The sequence below is a fragment of the Monodelphis domestica genome, chromosome 2 (assembly GCF_027887165.1).
Source record: "Monodelphis domestica isolate mMonDom1 chromosome 2, mMonDom1.pri, whole genome shotgun sequence".
Taxonomy (NCBI): Eukaryota; Metazoa; Chordata; class Mammalia; order Didelphimorphia; family Didelphidae; genus Monodelphis; species Monodelphis domestica.
The window spans coordinates 511,737,199-511,756,694 of NC_077228.1; the positions used below are offsets into that span (position 1 = coordinate 511,737,199).

General features: G+C 43.7%; 1 protein-coding gene across 9 annotated transcripts in view; it reads right to left on the reverse strand.

Moving 5' to 3' along the window:
- Positions 1–3,179: 3,179 nt before the first annotated feature.
- Positions 3,180–19,496, reverse strand: part of METTL16 (methyltransferase 16, RNA N6-adenosine) — a 70,139-nt gene continuing 53,822 nt past the window's right edge. For 4 of the 9 annotated variants that reach the window (XM_056819636.1, XM_056819634.1, XM_056819635.1 and 1 more), the window contains 2 exons: positions 13,051–13,224; positions 3,180–12,946 (listed from right to left, as the gene is read on the reverse strand). In XM_056819636.1, coding sequence (XP_056675614.1) covers positions 12,335–12,946; positions 13,051–13,224 — 786 coding nt within the window. In that variant the 3' untranslated portion in view covers positions 3,180–12,334. The remainder of the gene's footprint in view (positions 12,947–13,050; positions 13,225–19,496) is intronic. The other 5 variants (XR_008916845.1, XR_008916846.1, XR_008916843.1 and 2 more) reach the window with 3 other exon arrangements.

Sequence of the window (19,496 nt, forward strand, 5' to 3'; positions counted from 1 at the left end):
CCCGCTCAGGCTCAGGAGCGGCGCCTGGCGCGGGGCGGGGATCGGTGGGGCAAGTCCCGCCCCCAGGCGGACGTGTGGACACGTGGCTGGGGGCGGGACTGGAAGAGCCGAGGGCGCCTCAGTGCCCGTGCTCAACTTCCGTCTTTCTGTTCACCCCAGCTCAGCCGGCCCTTGCCCGTAGTTCGGGGCCTGGGAGCCAAGCTGGGCGGCTATCTATGTGGGCACTCTCTCCACCTATATAGGAAGGAGAGGGTCCAAGCGCTTGAACAAGCGCCATAGGATTCCGCGAAGGTGAGAGAGGCGCAGGAATAGGAAGGGACCTTCGGCCTTTAACCCTCGGGAGTCGGAGCCCCCAATCTTGCACATGACCTTAATTCCCCAGGCCCCCGAGTCTTTTGCAATTCCCGCGGCGCTCCGCCCATAGGCGGGACCAGTAGGAGGAAGCTCGGAGAGGAGGCGGGGAAGAATGGAAGAATGATCCGAAACCGGGTTTTGCAGCCGATCCTCCCCCCGCAGTGCGTTCGCATTTCATTAGTATACGTCACCGGGCCGCGGGCCAATGGGCGGGCAGGACAACACGGCATGGAGCAGCTCCACATGGACACCCCGCACCGTCGGCCGCCCGTTTAAAGGGCTAGTACCTGCCCGGTAATTCGAGCTCCCGGGGCTGGGAGGCCCCAGGGACTAGAAGAGGGATGGCGGGGAGTTGGAGTCTCGCTTTAAGGCTGGCATCCTGCCATTCCCTCAAAGTGATGACCCCACGCACACACAACCTCCCACCTATCATGCCGAGCTTCATTCTTCCCCCCACCATCGTAGGAACCCCCAAGTCTTCTCTTTGCCCACGTGCATCTGGCTCGAGGGGGGTTCCCGAAGCTCCCAATCAGACTGCCCTCGACATGGGACCAGCTCGGGGTAGAGGGAGAGAAGGGGGCGAGTCTTCGGGCCGGGATGGGGGCAGGGGGCGTGGTCAGCCTCGGGAACAACAACGTGGAGGGCGGAAGCCCTGCCCTCCCGGGCCTCCCGGGCCACTCGTGGCGGCCGTGGGGAGGGGCGCAGCGGGCGAAGGCCTAGCTCCACTCCTGACCCCGCCCTAAGTGTCCACCCTGACCCAGGGAGCCCAAAGTAGACCGCCCGGACTGGCGAAAGTCCTCTAGGGTTGGTCCCACGGGGCACAGCAGGGCCGGGGAGCCCCCAATAGAGGTCTGGGCCCTCGAATGACCTAGCGTAGCTTACTTCCTGCCACTGTGCCGGTTAAACGAAGAGCCGAGTCCAGGTTCCCTACGGTTCTCCATTGTGGGGGCCGTCCCCTGTTACCGTCGGCGGAAAAAAAAATGGCCTTGGAGACTGGGTTGGGCTCCCAAGTCGGGAGAAGTGGGTTACTGTGTAGCCAGGTCTGTGCCAGCATCTGTTACCTCGAATTCATTCCTCGTCTGCATCCAAACAGCTGAAATCATAGTTATTTAAAATGGGGGAGGGCGGGGCAGCCTCCCGGCTCCCAGCCAAGCCACCATTGTGTGGCGACTGGACTGGGGCTGGAATGCCCGCCCTGCTATCTTCACAATCCAACTGGTTGAGCCTCAGTTTCCTTAGTTATAAAACGGAAACACTGGTCTTGATGAGATCGAACTCCTAATAGCTGGATTCTAGGGGTTCACTTCCATCGTCTCCAAAGGAGGTCCTTTCTAGACACCTCTTATAGGGGCAAATGACAGGCCTAGGCCGGTTCCACACCAAACTCCATCCCTTTTTGCCCACCATTGAATCTGGGTACCAAGAACAGCTCCTAGTCTTAGGGAGGACCACTTGGCTTGGGGAAGAAACTTTTTATTTTCCTGGTGGATGTTACAAGCCCACTGGCGTGCTTTGGCTAGTTGGCCGGGCAGGACCAAAGCAGCTGTTTTATTCAGCATCACTAGACCCGAGTGGCTTCTACCTTCCTACTCAGTGCCCTGGGATTTCCACTGCTCCAGGCCTTAGAGGGTCAGCTTCTGGAGGGCAGGGGCCATTCCTGCCTTTCTTTTATCCTCAGGGACACGTGTGTACTGTAGGCACTTCATACTGAATTGAATCGGCCAAGTTAGTTCTCTCTGCATCTGTTTAACCATCTCCCTCATTTTCTTGGAGGTGAAGACCCAATGGCCCACAGTCAGTGGCAGATTGTATCTAGAAGTTGCTATAATAATCGTAGCACATTTTTTATAGTTTTTAATGTGAGGTTGCAGATGCAAGTATTGTTTCCAATTTACAGATGAGTAAACTGAGGATGCTGGTCGCCCATCTGTAAAGTTTAAGTCAGAAATTTGAGCCTCTTTCCACACCATGTTGTCTCACCACTGCAGCTACAGGATCCTCAGAAACCAAGAAGGGATGCTATCTCAGAGTGGTCCTTCACTATGGCTGGGCCTCTCTCCCTGGAAGGGCTTGGTGCCACATCATCAACATATCCCCTACTTCCATCAGGCCTATGTGCAGTTTGCCAGGGGAGTGGAGTGTGGTACAATCCAAAGCCCCAGAGGAAATGGGATACCAAAACTGGGGAGTGGGTGGGAAGAGTCCTAGTTAAAAGTAGTGGCCTGTAGTAGTGGCCTGAGGGCTTGGCCCACTTGGAGCATCTCTTGTTACATTCACCCTAATCCAAATAGAGTAAAACTACTCTGAGAAAGAAGAATCCAGCTTCCTTCAAGCCCTTGGCTTCCAGGCCTTTGGGTATACCCAAACTACATGGGAAATAGAATATTTTCTCGCTTTCTCTGTCCTTCCCTCTCTCCTTTTTTCTCTCTCCTCTTCCCCTCCTCACACTCACCCTCTTTCTCTCTCCCTCTCTTCCCCACTATCCAAGCCTCTTCTCACTCCCTGATTACAAGGGAGAACAGCTCTCATGGACCCTGTAAGCTGAAAATCCCACCCAGCAGTAACTCTGGGGCTTTCCTTGCCATCAGCCAGAAGGGCCAGGGGCCTAAGGAAACAGAACTCGGCATCATTAAGTCATTTTTTCATGCTCACACAACAAGGACACCCCCCCACCCCCCATAGCATCAAAAATAAAGGAGGACTCTGAGCCAATCTCAGGAGTAGAGTCAAAAGAGGATTTGGTCCTGGTTTCTCTCTTGCTCCCAATCACCCATCTGCTTCTGGGCTTAAAGGAGACGACTGCTATTTAAAACAAACAGCCTTGCTTGGTTCACATGATTGTCCGTTTATTTGGGTCATATGGGGACAATGAGCCTGGCAACGTTAGGCACAAGAGTTTAGCAACAAGGCTTCAGATCTGCTGCTAGGCATTTACAGCCTACCTACTCATTCTGAAGATACAAAGTCCCCTAAGGGATATCTCTGTCCTCACTGTGGAGCCCAGGCAAGAAGCAGGGTCAGCAGGCTGGTGTGCAGGCACCATGTTTACTTGGCCTGTTTCAGTTACTGTAATGAGAAGAGGAAGAGGTCAATTTGACAGTCCAACAACAACAACAACAAAAACCGAAGGGCTGTGCATTTCCTGGATAGGACTTGCCACTTCAGATAAGGTTAAGGGGACCTCTATGGCTATGGCTGAGGATCTCCTCCACAGACCCCAAAGCATTCTGGTTCTGTTTCATCAGTGGAAGCAAAGGTCTCAACTTTCCAGAGGTAGGCCATTGAGTCCATATATCATTTCCCCAAACAGATACCCATTTTACAAACTCAGATTTGCATCCTGATGGGGGTCCCAGGACTCAAGATCTGCTCCTTACATATTGGAGACACATGGAATTAGGAATGTACTTTTTATGGTGAAGTGTTGCCTTCCATCTCTAACCTCCACATTCCAAAGTTTGAATCTATTCTAAGATGCTGCCGGTACTGAAGATCATTCCCCCAAACCCCTTTGGGATGGCAGGAATTGGGAATGGGGGGGGGGGGGGAGGGTACACTGGGTTCAGTGGATTGAGAGGGTCAAAGATGCCTAGAAAGTGCTTCTGTAAGATTATGTATCATTTTGAGAAGGAAATAGAATCCTAATATTCTAACATTTCTGAGCAGAATTTCTCATTCTTTCCTAATGCTTTTATGAAACTCTTACCTATGCATGAAGCACCGAAGGGAGTTTATTGAAGGAGAGAAAGAAGCAAGGGATAAGGGAACATTTGGACAAACCCTTAAATTGCATGCTTGTGACCAAAAGTCAGCTGATTGATTTTGAATCAAAGATCACTCACTAAGGCTTGTGGCCAAGGTGACTCCCCTGAAGCCTCAGCCATACTTGTCTGGCCTCTGCTGAAGATTTCTCTGATCTGACAAGACTACTCTTGGAAGCCAACCTGCCCCAATCCCACCCCTTTTCTCAGTACAGGGGTACAGTGAGGTCAGTGGTTGAGAGACATCTTTCCATTCTCCACTGGCTAAGCCCAAGTAACCATCCATATACGTTTTATTTCTACAGAGAAAGATTGGCTTCTCTATCACTGCACCATGAAGGACGTAGTAACCGGCTCTTCTATGGAGGGCCCACTGTACCGTTCTGACCTCTATTCCAAGCTATAAGATGATCTGACTTCCAACTGTCCATCTCGGATTTCTGGTGCTCCCTCTAAGAAACGATGATCTCAGGTGAACCCTCTATTTTATAGGTGAAGAAACTGAAGTTCAGGAACGTTCAATAACTTCCTCTAGAGATGGTCAAAGGCAGTGCCTGAATTCAAGCCTACCTCCCATGACCCCAGCCTGTTCAGGGAAAGAGCTCTATGAATGGAGCCTACAACTCCATAGATGACAAGAAAAAGTGAAAAGAGTTGAACCCCAACCCTCCCTCCAGTTATAACACAGCTTTGCTAAGTGATATCCAAACAAGGTAAGAGCCTGGCAGAGACAGCAATGCAATAGTTTCAGGTTTGGGGGCCAGGGGGCCCCTCTGCCCAAACCTTGATGGGTTTGTTTTTTTCTAGAGCCTTCCCAGAAGCACCTCCAGTTCTAGAAATAACAAGGTGATGGGCAATCCTAGAAGGGATTTGTGCCAAGGCAATTAACCTGCCTTTGAGTAACATGCAAAGAAACTTGGGTCAAAGGTAAAGGGAGAAGGAGCCAGACATTAAGCTTCTCCAAGAAATCCAACCATGGGGCCAATAGTGCAGTAGGTTAAAAAGAAACCTGGAGATGTGAGGAATGCTAGCAAGGGCTGAGATGAAAAGGTGATGACTTATATGAATGGAAAGAAGCAGTCTTGTGAAAGTCAATTGTCAGATCATGGAAGCAGGATTAGACAGAAATATGGGAACACAAATGGAAAGAGGGCCTTCCAGTCCAAGTCAGATGCCAGCTGGGACCTCAAGCAAAATATCTATAATCTAGAGGGGCAGGCAGGGAAGCAATCAATATTTCCTAAGAAAACACCAAGGCCAGTTTCCCTCCCTTTTTATCTCTCCCTTAGTCCAAGCTCCCTTTCTGCAACAGTGAACACCACGTCCCAAAATGGAATGGTCTGTAATTTGGGCCAATACTTAATGCTCTCTAGGAAAGGCAATCACATCCCCAAGTCAGAATCCAGCAGAAGCTGAAGGCAACACCACGGCATGCAGCAATGCCAGATCTCTGGCAAACCCTACATGGGGAAAGGGATAAGACAGCGGCAGGGGAAGGAAAAGGGAATAGTAAAGCCCAGGGCTCAGTCAAGCACTGCTCATCTTATCAATGCCAAATTCCTTCTAAAGGACCTAGTTCTCACAAGAGCAAAACACTGAGCAAGTGCTCTGAACTTTCTTTACTGTCTAGGAATCAAACAGGGTTTGGGTGTAGCTTTTGGCCTCTAGTTTCCAAAAACATTTTTTTCTCTCACTCCCAGGTGATACACTCACTCCCACTAAGTCAAAGAATCCAATTTCTGCTTTTCCTCTTTTAGACCTTGCTGCAATCTATGCCCATAGTTCCCCATTCCCAGCTGGGAAGCCCAGTGATTTATGACAGGGCTCCTGCTGACAATTCCAATGACATGCTAAGAATATAATATGATCTCTCAACCTGAATCTAGTTTTGACCTTCCTTCCCACCAGATCCCTGGGCCTACCGTCCCTCCTAGTTTTACTCACAAAGCAGGTCCAGAATTTTCCTCACATTCTTGCCCCTTCCTTACCACACTATGATAGTCTCCTCTCCTGTCACTCTGGAGCAAGGCCTTTCTCCATCTCTGAGCAGTGAAGGAACAAGACAGGGAGGGGACTTCCAGTGTAAACAAAGGCCTGCTTTTTTCCATCTCTGTATTGTGACTATCCTTTAAACGTGGGGCTCTCCTGTAGTCTGCAGCACCCTCTACAATTCACCTGTCCTTTGGTTAGGTTTTCCCCAGCTGTGGGGACCTTCTACTCTTAATACTTCACAAACAGCAACCTCTGCCTCCCATCCCACAGAAACTGTCCACCCCCCACAATGAAATGGTCTGGTCCTTTTGGCAAAGCTAGGCTTTTCTAGAGAGGGCCCAGCCTTCCCTGGCTTACACAACAAAATACTCTTGATCCAGCCTAAACTCAGGTTAGAGAACACTGCTGCTCCCCCCCCCCCCCAAGGGTAAACAAGAAGCCAAACTCTTCCTAAGTCCAGGTCAGTATGCGGGACACACATTTTCAGACCCATCAGCTAGAGTATGGCCACATCTTACCAAAGGGAAGAGCATGGACTCATCCTGGAAGTAGACCTCTGGGTGTTCCAGTCCTCACGCAAGCCCATCTGGAAGCACATGGACTCCAGGCTGGTAGAGGGTGGCATTCCAGGCTTTAGCCCTGCCACCCTGTTCCCTTTACCCCACATATCAAGATCACAAACCTATCTAAGGTGGGGGAGGGATCTTCTGACTCGGCCTCGGCTTTATAACCCTATGATGGAGAGGATGTCAGGATGAGTTAAGAATCCTCCTACTGCCCCCCCTGCCTGCCTCTATCACACTGAGAGAAGCACTAGCTATCCTGCCCATCCCCATTTAGTGACAGATAACACCTGCACCAGGAAAAACCTACGACGGACATGCCAGAGGCAGCAAGATCTCACAAGGAACAAAAATCAAAAAGCGAAGTGGTTGTGTGTTTTGTAACCGAGCTACTTGGTACCGACTGCTAATAAAGAAAGAAAATCAAGCATCACATCCAAGATCACCCAATTCCATAGTACCAAATTGTCCTTGGGTAGTTCAGTTACTAGACATTGATTCTAGTCCAACATGTACTTTCACAAGACACTTTTATTTTGTATGACTTCTCTAATATTTGGGCCATATATAAAATTTGATAAAGAACTGGTAGCATAAATTAAGGATGAATTATTAGTTTTTTCAATTACTCACACCCTTAGTCATTGATCATAGGAAGCAAAGTTGAAAGAATGTTACAAGTATTTAATTATTAAATGTTAAAAAAAGGGACTTTTCTTTACATACACATACCCTACCCCAACCCCACCCCTCACATAATTAAAAAGTGTCTTTTTGGGGGAAATGGTTTACTCACACAAGTCTAGCCTTTCCAACAAAAATGAGAATTTGAGAGCTTCTTCCATTCCACCCATCCCAACCTGCATCCAAAGGGCCCAAATCCACCATACTATTATTTTGGATTAATACGGCATCTCTTCTCTTTAAAGATATGAACATAATCCAATGCTAGCTTGTTAACCTGCTCCAACTAATGTGATCAGCACCAACTAATGTCTTAATCACTAGTGCAATAGATCTCCCTAGCAGAGGCTTAAAGTAATGCTGTTTCTGATTAGACTAAGAAACTACATGTCAGTGGCAGCAGTGAGACACAGAGCCCTTGCCATAGTCAAAACATGCTTCCTTCAAAGCACAAATGCAAGCCTACTAAATGTAGCATTGGCTGCTCCAATTATCAATTAAATAAATAAATTGCTGTTTTACTCATCTCAGTGAGTCACAGCATAGCACCCTGAGAGGTTCAGCCCCAAGAATCCTGGACCATGTTGGGAAGTGAAGGCAATGTACCTTCACAAAGCTCTCTATGGTGCCAAGGAGTGCCTGAAACCAACAGGGGCATTTACACATGTAGCTAAAGAGACCTAAAGAAATCAAAGCATGGCCCCAGGGAGCTAGCTCTCACCCACTAGGGCCATTAAGCTATTCTGGGGTATAGAGGCACTAGCATCCACCAAATCACAAAATCCAAGATATGCAAAGGAATTCAGAGGGCAAACAGTTCAACTCATACCTGGCCAAACCTTCCTTTTATATAACAAGTGGCCTAGAATGCAGCTTTTCTCCTTGAAAATTTCAAGTAGAAGGAACTTATTACCTTAGGGGAGGATCCTTTCTTTTAGATACCTCAATTAGCTACTTTACTTTCCTCTTCCTTAAATCTGCTATTTTTCCTCCCAGCCATTCCTCCTATTTCTGTTCCTGGGATAAAACACAAGTTAAATCCTTCTTCCTCATCATATTCCTTCAAACCCTTGAAGAATGCTACCATGTTCTCCCTGGTTCCTTGATACCTTGGTCCCACTTGTCCAGATCCTTCCTAAAATGCAGGCCCCTAGCTGGTCCTACAGTGCCTTTTGGAGCATACATAGTGATTTCTCTTCTGGTTGTCTATAGTCTACGAGTATAAGAATTTTCATTCAGTTAATACTCAGAGGTCAGTTCCCAAAGGCCAACCAGTGTTCTTTCAATTTGGCCATATCCTTACCCAAGGCCCACTGCCCTGAATGGTACTGAAACAAGGCCACAGCATCCCAGCCTAGCACATCTGTGCTCACAGGAATCAAAGGTCATAGTTTAAATTCTTGCCTGATGAGTGAATCCTCTCAACAACCTCAATACGTGGCTCCTTCCTTCTCCCAAAGGCAGCCCCCTAAACAAGGCAGGAACTGAACTCAGTGCCAGTCTAATGGCCATAAAGCATAAGGTGCTGGTGAGGCAGAATCTTCACAATGTCCTAATCAGGTCCAGAACTACAACACACATTCCAGAGGAGGAGCTTCAGGGCCTAAAGGTGATGTACGGCCACTGTACGGCCACTGGTGCCCTCACCATTCAACAGGCTGCCCTAGTTTAAACAGCAATGTACAAGGAGTATTATTCACTCAAGCAGACTATCAAACCAAATAGGGAAAAGGAAAACAATGAAAAACCTGATAAGAGAATGCTCCAAATAACTTCTTCCTTGGAGCTGCTCCAAATTTCTAGTCAGGTCGGAGGGTGCAGATTCACTGGGTGGTGATCAGCTCTTTAACTGGGTGGTGATCAGCTCTTTAAAGGCTAATTAATAGCAAAGACAAAGTCAAATGATAGCTGAGGAGGAAGCAGGGCTTAAATGGAAAACTAATCTTCATTCTGGAGACAATTAAAATATAAAAGTACTTCAAGAAAATGGCACAAACACTTTCCCATAAGAGTGTTTCATAAAAAAGTTCTCCATTGCCCCCATGTGGCTAGGAGAGGGAATGCCAGGCCCTGCTGGCCTCCAATACAGTGCAGGTCCTTGGACAGGAAATGAACCTGAACCCCCCCAACGTGTTGGCTAAACAGCTGGCTTCTGCCTCTGAGAGTAACAGTCTTTACAAAGCAGGTGGGGTCAACTTTTAAAAGCAAGGCCAGATAAGAGCTTTAGGTACCAAGAGAAGTAAATAGACGGGTGTCCTCACCCAGCACTTTCCCTGTGACCTGCACTCAGCCTGCTTCAAGGCCATGGATGTAAAACGTGGCAGGAACAAGCCTGGTAAATGTGACTACCCAGCTGCAAAGGGGGTCTGAAAGGACAGCCATTCCCATGGATAGGGAACAAGGCCAGCTAGTCAAAGGCAAGCTCACCTTCCCTCTCCCAGGCGCATGGGCACCGGCAGCAGGGTTACCAGACTATTTCTAGGCCCATCTACTAAAGACTGTTGCTACTTATTACAGAGACCTTTCTTCCGGAAAGGTCTTGACCTCTAAGCTCCACAGCCAGCCCAGTGCTGATTTTATGAATAAAGCCAATCATATGCTTCAGAGCAACAATCTACTTCTTAATAAAGGAAGACATCCATCTGTACCACCCTCTAGCCCAACTGGAAAATATGTGCTTAGGCAAAAACATTTTTAAAATAATTAACAAGTTGTTTTATGAATGTCAATGCTCTGTAAACAAGGATAACACTGTGGGCCTCCCTGGGTCAAAAAGGAGCCTGTTTTTCCCCAGGAGGGGTCTCATCCAGACAAGCTCTACTCTCCTCCACATGGTTTTAAATCCAAGCGCAACACTGGCTTAACTCTTCCAAAATCTAAAGCCTTCATTCAATGGGAGACATTTTATACCCTTCCACAGATCATAGGGGCAGCCTAGGAAATCATCCACAATGACTCTGGGCCACCAGATCAGGAGCCAAAGGTCAAATTCTAGCACTCTAAGTGACCTCATCAAAAGGTTCGTACTACAGAACCTCTAAGATCCCTTTCCCTTTACTCCTATCCCAAAAAGGTAGCTGATGGTGCAATGGGTAGAACACTGAGCCTGGAATCCAAGAGGTCCTGAGTTCAACTCCAGCCTCAGATACTAGTTGTAACTCTGGGCAAGTCACAACATAATCTGCCTCAAGTTTCCTCAAAGGTAAAATGAGAATCATAAGTCACCTGCCACAACAGGGTAGCTGAGAGGATCAAATGAGATAATTTAAAAAGCACTTAGCAAAATTCCTGGCACATAGCAGGTGCTATTGAAATGCTTATTCACTTCCTTCAGTAGCAAAAACAGCAAGCGCTATTCTCTGTTGTAAATATGAAGAGCTATCATTTAATCTGAGTTCACAAGCACTGCTCCCAATTAGCTTCATGGCCCTGATACTCAGTTTCCTTAGCTGTATAATAGAGGGTGTGAGGAGGAGGAGGATCAGACAAAATACCTCTGAGGTCTCTCCTAGCTCTAACATTCTATGATAGGAAATCACAAATACATGCTTGTAACAATGAAGCCAACATGTGTGGGCAAAGGAATCCCAAGTGTATCCAGGGCAGCTTTCCTTTGGTCCTCCTCTAAAAACCTCAGTGCTTATGCTTCTTTTTCCAAGAAGAAGGAAGAGGGAGTGAGATATATTTTTATCTAGATACCCAAATCTAAATATATAAAATTTCAGAACTGTAGCAGAATAGACAAGTGAATAGAGAATACTGGTCTTGGAGAAGGGAAGACTTGGAGATAATTCCCACATTAAAACAAATCCCTAGTCTTTCCAATCTAACTAAAACCAAAGCACTGTTATTTGGAACACTTGTTTTGAGAAGGTAGTTACACTAGGAATCAAAATTCTAATGCTAGTAAGAAAATAAAATGAGGATAATAGTTGATATAGAGGATAATCATTGGAATTCTTAGATTCCAACATTCAATCAGCATCAATTTACTTGTTGACAAATGAACTTTTCAAGGTTTAGACTCTGGTTGCCAAGAGAGTACATACTTCACCAACAAATATGTGTTACTAGTTTCTGACAACTTCAAATCAATCACAGGCTGCCTTCTAAGACAAAAAATAGAACTGCCCCTTTTCATTTCTGAATATTCTATGTGTGTAGATGTCTGTGCGTACATATGTGTGTGCGTACATCAAATGGATCTCAGTTGACATTTGAAAACAAACCCAAAATTGTATGGAATTAATGCTGGGGAAGAACACCACTGTATACAAACTAGGGGAAACAGTGTGGCTTCCTTGACTGGCCAGGGCTCTTAGTGGAGAATAGGTGTTAGAGCAAGAGCATCAAAGAGCCGAGTAACAACTCTCCTTTACTCATGAAGCACACTCCTCTTGTCAATGTCTTTCTTCCTGTGATCCACCCGCTGACCTGTTTGCAAGATATGGGCTGGGGCATGGGGCAGGGACATAGGTGGAAGGGTCAATCACAAGAAAACAGGAGTTAAGCAATTTCAGTCTTGAATGCCGACTTCTGAGTGTAGATAATGAAACCCACTTGCCTTTCTAAAGCAGCAGCCTTCCAGAAGGTCTGAAAGATTGAGCACATCACTGGAAGCCAAGGTGCCTTCTCAGCCAAAATGAAACAGATGCCTGACCCAAACCTCAATGCTACACAGTCTGATGGCCTCAGAGCCAGTCCAACACTAAGCCAGTCAAATTTAAATCTGTCCACAGTCAAAGACTCCTGGTAGGTTTTTTTTTTATTGTTATTGATACCCGGGACATGTCCTCTGGTGTCACTTCACAGCGATTCCCAACATCTAAAAAAATCCATTCCAATATTGACCCACTGGAATACTTTTTTTAAAAATTAGTGCTAGTGTCATTCTTTTTTCCCCTGAATTAGTAAAAAGAAGTTCTAAAAGGCAAGTTGTCTTACACTGATGGACCCAGCTGTGCCAGGAGGTTGTTATGGCTAACTAGCAACAAGCCTGAAAATCTGGTTGCGTAAATACGTACAAAGCTGGTTCATTAAATCCCTATTCTGGCCCTCAACCCAATGCATCTCTACTACTGTGTCATCGTTTGCCTCCTTCTTGACATTTATTAAACACTTAAACAAATAATGTCCAAGGGTCCCTGTAGAATTTTTCTCTTTTTGAGCCACTGTATTGGTGACTTCTTCAGAAGCATCTAGCTCTTCAGTGGCACAGAGAGAACCCCTGGAACATTCTAAATTCTCTGTCCTTCCCTTTTTCTCAGTCCCTTCCTCCATTGGCTCTTGGCTACTGTCTCCTTGGTCTGGATGATGTCTTTTAGACACAGTTGTTTCAGTTCCACACATGGCAGGCCTGAGTGGGGAACTCTCATCAGTGCTCTTGGACCCATCTGGGTTATTTTCAATCTCTTTGGACATGGGTTTCTCCTCTTCCATAGCCTGGATGAAGTCTTCAGAGGCTCGAGGAACTTCTCTCAGTTGCCTCACTCTGTCTCTTTTCTTTCTCCTTAAATGAACCCAAGAGTTTTCTACAGCTGTTAGGAAAAGACTAACTTCCTCTTTTCCACAGGGAACTCGTTTATGCTGAACCTATTTGGAGGAAAAACAAAATTTCATAGACATCAATTCTGCACCCCCTCTCGATGTCCCCAAAACAGATCTGGAAAAGCATCTTCATCTCCTAAACCAAGTACCTTCAGATCAGTGAGGATTTTTTCAAGCCATGTTGTAATAACTGCTATGCCTTCCACAGTCTCTGAGCCTGCAGCAGAAGCTTTGAGGGATAACTCTTTCATTGTGGCTGCTAAGACCACAAATGTAATGGGCTTCCTGGGTTTTTCTAATTTTCTTCTCTTAGATGGAGGTGACTGAAAGAAAAAGAAGAGGAGTGAGATGGGATTAATAGGTATAAATTATCCAGACCACACACATAGACAATGGAATTTCACTGATATCTTCATTGACAGAAAATAACTCAGGATACATTAGGTAATTCTCCAATCTGCTGTGGCCAAAGGAGACTCAGATCATCCCATTCAATTCAATCACAATGAATACAAGCATTTGTTCAAGACAGGTGTCAGACACTATGCTTAGGTCATACAACATCATCCCTATACATAGAGCTAGGGTTACAAAGGAAAATCAACAGCTCTTGCTCTTAAGGAGTTAGGGGAAAGAATATGTATAGTTAAGTAAGTACAAAATATATCAAAGCCATTCAAGATTGGGGAAAAGAAGAACACTAATAGCTGGAGAGGAGATGGGGAACATCTCATGCAAGAGATAGTACTTTGTTTCAGAAAAGAAAAAGCAGTTGGGAACACAATGTGCCTTTTTCTAAATGAACAAATGCCCCATGATCATCAGCTTCTAATTTGTATCTCAATGTTGGCAGAAATTTGGAATGAACCACAGATTTCCTGGGTTTGCCTTTCATTATCAATCAGAGCCACAGGTATTATTTGTTGAGTCCTGTTGGGTGTCAGGAACAAGCTAGTTAGTTAGTTAACAAGCTGTACACATACAAGTATTATTCTTAATGGAACTAGATGATTCTTCAATTCTCAAGTAATAGGGAAGGCTTTCACCCAAACAAGCCTGTAAGCCTGTCTTTCCTTTCTTTCCTCCTACTTCAAGCACGGAATCTAAATCTTTCCTGGTCATACCCACTAGAGGGACTCACACTCCACATTCAAGTTCAATTACGTCACCATGTTTTTTTTCTTTTAAAAATGAAAGCATCTCCCTAGATTGGTCTTATCCAGGAGCAGTATTTTAAAACTACATTTTATGACTACTTAAGCTCTTAAAAGATACCTTTCCATATTCAGAACTGATCAGAGACTTAAAACTCAAACACCACAAAGATGAAGACAAGAATGAGGACATTAGAGACGGGGCAATGATACACAAAGACCAGAAGGTCAAATGGTTTTGAAACACTTCAATTCTAAAAGGAACCAATGCTATTTTCAGAAAAGGCTAGACAGGTTAGTCTGGATGTGAGAGAGTATTTTCTCAGTAACACAGCAGGAAAACCCCCACCATCATCACCACTTTTACTAGTTCAAAATTGGATTAGGTTTTAGAAAACTGCAGCACAAGAAAGGACCTATTATTTGGATATTTAGATAACAGGAACTCACATGAAGATTCAAGTTTCTTCTTCCATTACAGGAATATATTGGAAATACAAAAATGTATTGAAATATATTGAAAATACAGGGAGAAAGACATTATATTCTATCTTAAGGATTTTTCAAAATTAACACTTTCTAATAACTCTTTATGGTTTATCTTTAAGTTAGCAGACTTAATAAAAGATCAGAGCATTAAGAAACGCTTTAAAAATAACAACTCAATTCAATTGAGTTTACCAGAAAAGGATCAAAAGGAAGGAAATAAACCAATCAAAAGCACTCTGGGGAAATGACGAACAGTGGGGCCTGGGCTTGTTTAGTTAATGCTTTCAGACAAGATTAGACAGATTCACATTTGACATAGAAAAGTGCTGTAATTACTTAATAACACAGGAAGGGAAAAAGTAACCACTGGTAAATACACTTGCAGCTTCCAAGTATCTGTTGCCCAAGAACATAAAAATCCAAGTAGTACACTAGTTATATTGTATTTTGGAGGCATTAAAAAGTAGGTAACAAAATTAAGTTCCACATTTCAACTTTCAACACTTGGAAGGGAGAGGGAGAGGGAGAGAGGTGGGGGGGAAGGAGGGAGAGAGAGAGGAGGAGGGGGGAGAGGGAGAGAGACAGAAAGGGAGAGAGAGAGGGAGAGAGGGAGAGAGAGAGGGAGAGGGAGAGGGAGAGGGAGAGGGAGAGGGAGAGGGAGAGGGAGAGGGAGAGGGGGAGAGGGAGAGGGGGAGAGGAAGAGGAAGAGGGGGAGAGGGAGGGAGAGGGAGAGGGAGAAGGAGAGAGATCATTCCTTTGATTTCTTTATTTTTCTGAGTGCCTGACAAGAACACAGTCACACCTATGATACAAGATGGCAGCATGGTCTACTGAAGCTATTATATTAGTACTGATAGGTATCAAGGCCCTGTTTCTCTCAGAGTCAAGGAGGATTTCCCAGGAACCCATTTCCTGTCTCCCTTCCCCTCTTCCCCCAGATAGTTCTAAAGATGGATATAGAGACAAGAACTCTGGAATAAAAAGGAAAGTATACTTGCAATGGGCTAACTTAGCCACCTTTTTTTGTTACCTACTTTTCCCCTAAAGCCTAAGGAAGGTCAAATCCAACAACCCAGAAACATTAAACCACTGCTCACAGTTTAAATAACAAACAGAACCTCCCTGTCCCAAATGGGACTGCTCTATCCAGCACTCCAATTCCAATCTTCCCTACACAAATCTCTATGCTAATATATCATGTCATCAGAAATGGCAGGTTTACCAACAGTTGTTTATTCACAAAAAAGAAAAAAGATTTTAAATTAAATTTGATGTCACACCTGAAATTAGACAACAGGCTGATAATGGTTTCATTCCTTTATAAATTTCAAAGCAAGAGTTTTAAATAAATTAATGATTATAAACTTCAACATTTTTCAGAACAAGAATTCTCCTCCCCCATCCTTATTGAAAATCCTTATTTCAAAGTAGGGTCACTTTAAAATGTAATGAATAGCAAGAGCAAATCTTAGGAAATTATCACTGAAATTTATCCACAAAGATCTCTTATATTAGCATAGTTCCATGCCTCTTTATAAGTGTCCAACGAAAGGGAAATCTTATGGATCGTTTTTTGTCTCTCTTCTACAAACAATAAAAATTTAACTTATTAATGTTAATATTCTTAAGATCTAAAATCATCACCACAGAGATATACTTCAAGTTCTCAAACAGCAACAATCTAGTTTAGCAGGCAAGCTACAAATAAATAATTCAACATTTTAAACTCTAAAAATCAATGCTTTACACTGGGTAATCCAGTTTAATGAAAAGGACCAGAGGCCAATTTACAACTGATTTCAGATGAAAAGGCTATCTCCTCCCATAATACCATGCAACTGAAATTACAGTATGGAATTAGTTCTCATGGGTCTTTTGCCTTCCAAAAAAAGGTGCATGTTTCTGACACAATCAAACTACATGGATTTAATGGTTTATATAATACTTTTATAAGCTATTTGGCGACACTGTTCAAAACAAAAAAGAATGGAAGAGGTTTTACAAATATAATTTGCCTAAATATTTTACTTAAAATTTACAAATTTCAAAATTCCTTTCACTCCCAATTTTACCATCACTTGGAGATTTAAAAATATCTCTAAATGAGGTCTAAATGAAACATATCATATCTAACAGATTGTGACATATAGCCTTTGCCAGTTTGCTATAATCAACAGCAACTCCCAATAAAACCAACAGAATAAGCACTTGATTAAAAAAAGAGGAAGGGGATAGGGGAGGGGAGAGAGGGAAAATAAAGGAGAAGAGGGAAAGGGAAGGGAAGGAAGTAAGAGATAGAAGAAAATTCCTGAGCATGAAGATTCTTTGTGTAGGTTCTGCCAGGTAAGAGCTGGTAGAAGCAAACCAGCCCAGAAAAAGGACAAATCAGGTGAAGATAGATGTATCAGACGGGTAAGAAGAAGCTTGGAGGTCCTACAATGTTACGCAAATTCCTCTGTCCAACCAGTCTCAGAAGTTGTTACAGAGGCAAGAATAGAAATAGTCACTTTGGCAACATGTCATGGTCTCTATTACTCTTGACATAATCTGAATATCAATGCTCTTCCTTAAAAGGAATAAAGGGTCAGGGCCATTATAAGTACTTTATGGGGAACACAGACTAGAAGATCTGGATGGGCAACTGGTATCAAAAAGTCTTACTTGATTCATTCCAATTTACTGAGTACCTAGTATAAGCATATAGTGAGATCTAGCATATGAACTTTACAAATATCTGAATGAACAAAGAATATACCAAGAAGCCCTTCCAAGGACTGAGAGGAAACTGAGTCAGTGCTCAGAAGTCAACCCAAGCAGGAAGTTAAGGTGCCTATTGATTGAATACATCTAAAACAATGATTTTTTTTTTCCTTTAAAGAAAAGAAACGTGCCAGAATTTAAGCAATCACACTATACAGAAGTCCCTTAGTTCAAGTCTGAGCCAGTTTAAATATTATAAATTACCCACATGAAAAAAATAACCCCAATATTTTATGGTCACTATTAAAGAAGAATACAAATTTTCCACTCATCACTGAATCTCCATCATGGAACAGAGGTAGAGGTGATCCAGAGTTCTCTTCAAAGATAGTCACCTCTTGCAAGAATTCCCCTAAGCTGAAAAGTCTAGAACACCCCTGGAAGCAGATCATCATCTGAGGAACAGGTTAGCTAAGTCAAGAAAGGCTCAGAACTGAGAGAAAGCTAGTTAGTAGGGAAAGAATTTGCTTTTTAACAAAGTTAAGGATGCTACTTCCTAAGGTATGAAGGGACAGTGAGCAATGTATCAGATAAAAATCACAGCTCTTTCGAAGTTGGACTATGATCCAGCTTGGCCATTCACCTTATTCACCAAACATGATCCTGCATAACTCATAGGCTACTCCAAGATTTTAAGCCCACCTTCAGAGATTTACAATTTGCCATTATGAAGTTATGTTCTAAAGGGATTCCCAAGAGGTTCCAAGAAAGAGAGTAACATTTAAATGGAGCACAGACGACATGATGTATTTTTGTTCTGAGTTGTCAAGAGAATGATTAAATTCGATTCAAATATGAACTCTTTTCAGATGCCCAGGAAATGTCTAGCACAGAGTAGGCATTTAATACATCCTTCTGATCTACTCTGCTCTTGTTTTTACCTCTCTGATTGTCTTGTTTATACTAATGTGGGTTTTAAAATTAAACACAAATACTTAATGTGGGCAAGGTAAATATCCTTAACATATTTTTTAAAATCCTTGGATACAGAAAGTCAGGTATATTTAAAAGTTCAATCTCATTCCACTGTCCTGAAACAAGGAAGGATATTAAAGGGAGTGTGAGCTGAGATTTTTGAGATACCTCATTTTTTGTGCTATATGGCAGCAATCCAAGACACATCCAAGTACCTGCCAGGAATTTTGGAAAAAAGCAGACAACAGGCTTAAAAGGAATAAAAAAAGGTTTGGGCTCTCCCCTCCCTTTTTCATATATTGGGGTTTCAATAGGTTATATGGGAAACATATGTAAGCCTGGCCTCCTACATTGTTATGCAATAAAAAGAGGGATAAGCAAGGAGACCAGTCATTCTAGAAAGTAGCAGTAAATATCTATCTACAAACCAAAATCATGCTGAACCTTCTCCTTACCCTAGGATTTTTGCCCATTATGCTCCCCTGCTAAAATAGTCTCTCCTTTCTGGCTATTACCCAAATACTACCCATTCTTTCAGGATCCAACTCAAGATTACAGGGAACCTGTAGCTCAGACTGGTTTTTTCCCTTTCCTAATGAGTATCACTCATGCAAGCAGTTAGTCATTCTTACATTGCAAAAACTTTATTAATAATTCTATCTTCTCCCCACCAAAACTATGAAAAAAGCTACTTGAAAGAAGGCTAGTCTTAGACATTTCTTTATATTCCCTATGGTTCTAAGAACATAATAAATACTTGCAGACTTGGATAGACAGCAGGATTTTGATAGAAAGAAGGATTTTCATCCAGCAGCCCACCTCGCCACAAAGTGTAGTGGGACACTGTCATTGGCTCAGAAGCCTGAAGGCAGTTATACAACACAAAAAAAAAAATTAAAAATCCAGTTTAGTTATCTAGTTGTTTTGACTATATGATACCATGAAAAAAAATTTTTTTAACTGACTTAATCTGCCAATCTAAGATGGCTGATTAGATAGGAAATTTATAGAAGGTAATTGTGCAGTCACAATAATGTCTAGGATTGGTGATATGTATTAGAGGCTGATTCTTTATGTCCGGAGTTTAGAGTCTATCTTGACCCTCTCAAAAAGACAAAACCAGGATCAAGATCCTGTCCAGTCACTTCCAACCCTGGGCCCAAGTTTTCCTCCTCTGTGAAACAACAGGGCTCTGAGAGTCCTCCTAGGTCTAGATCAAAGGACCTTTAATGCCTTTTGCAGGCAGAGCTAGAAGAGTTGATCCTATAGGATTTTTA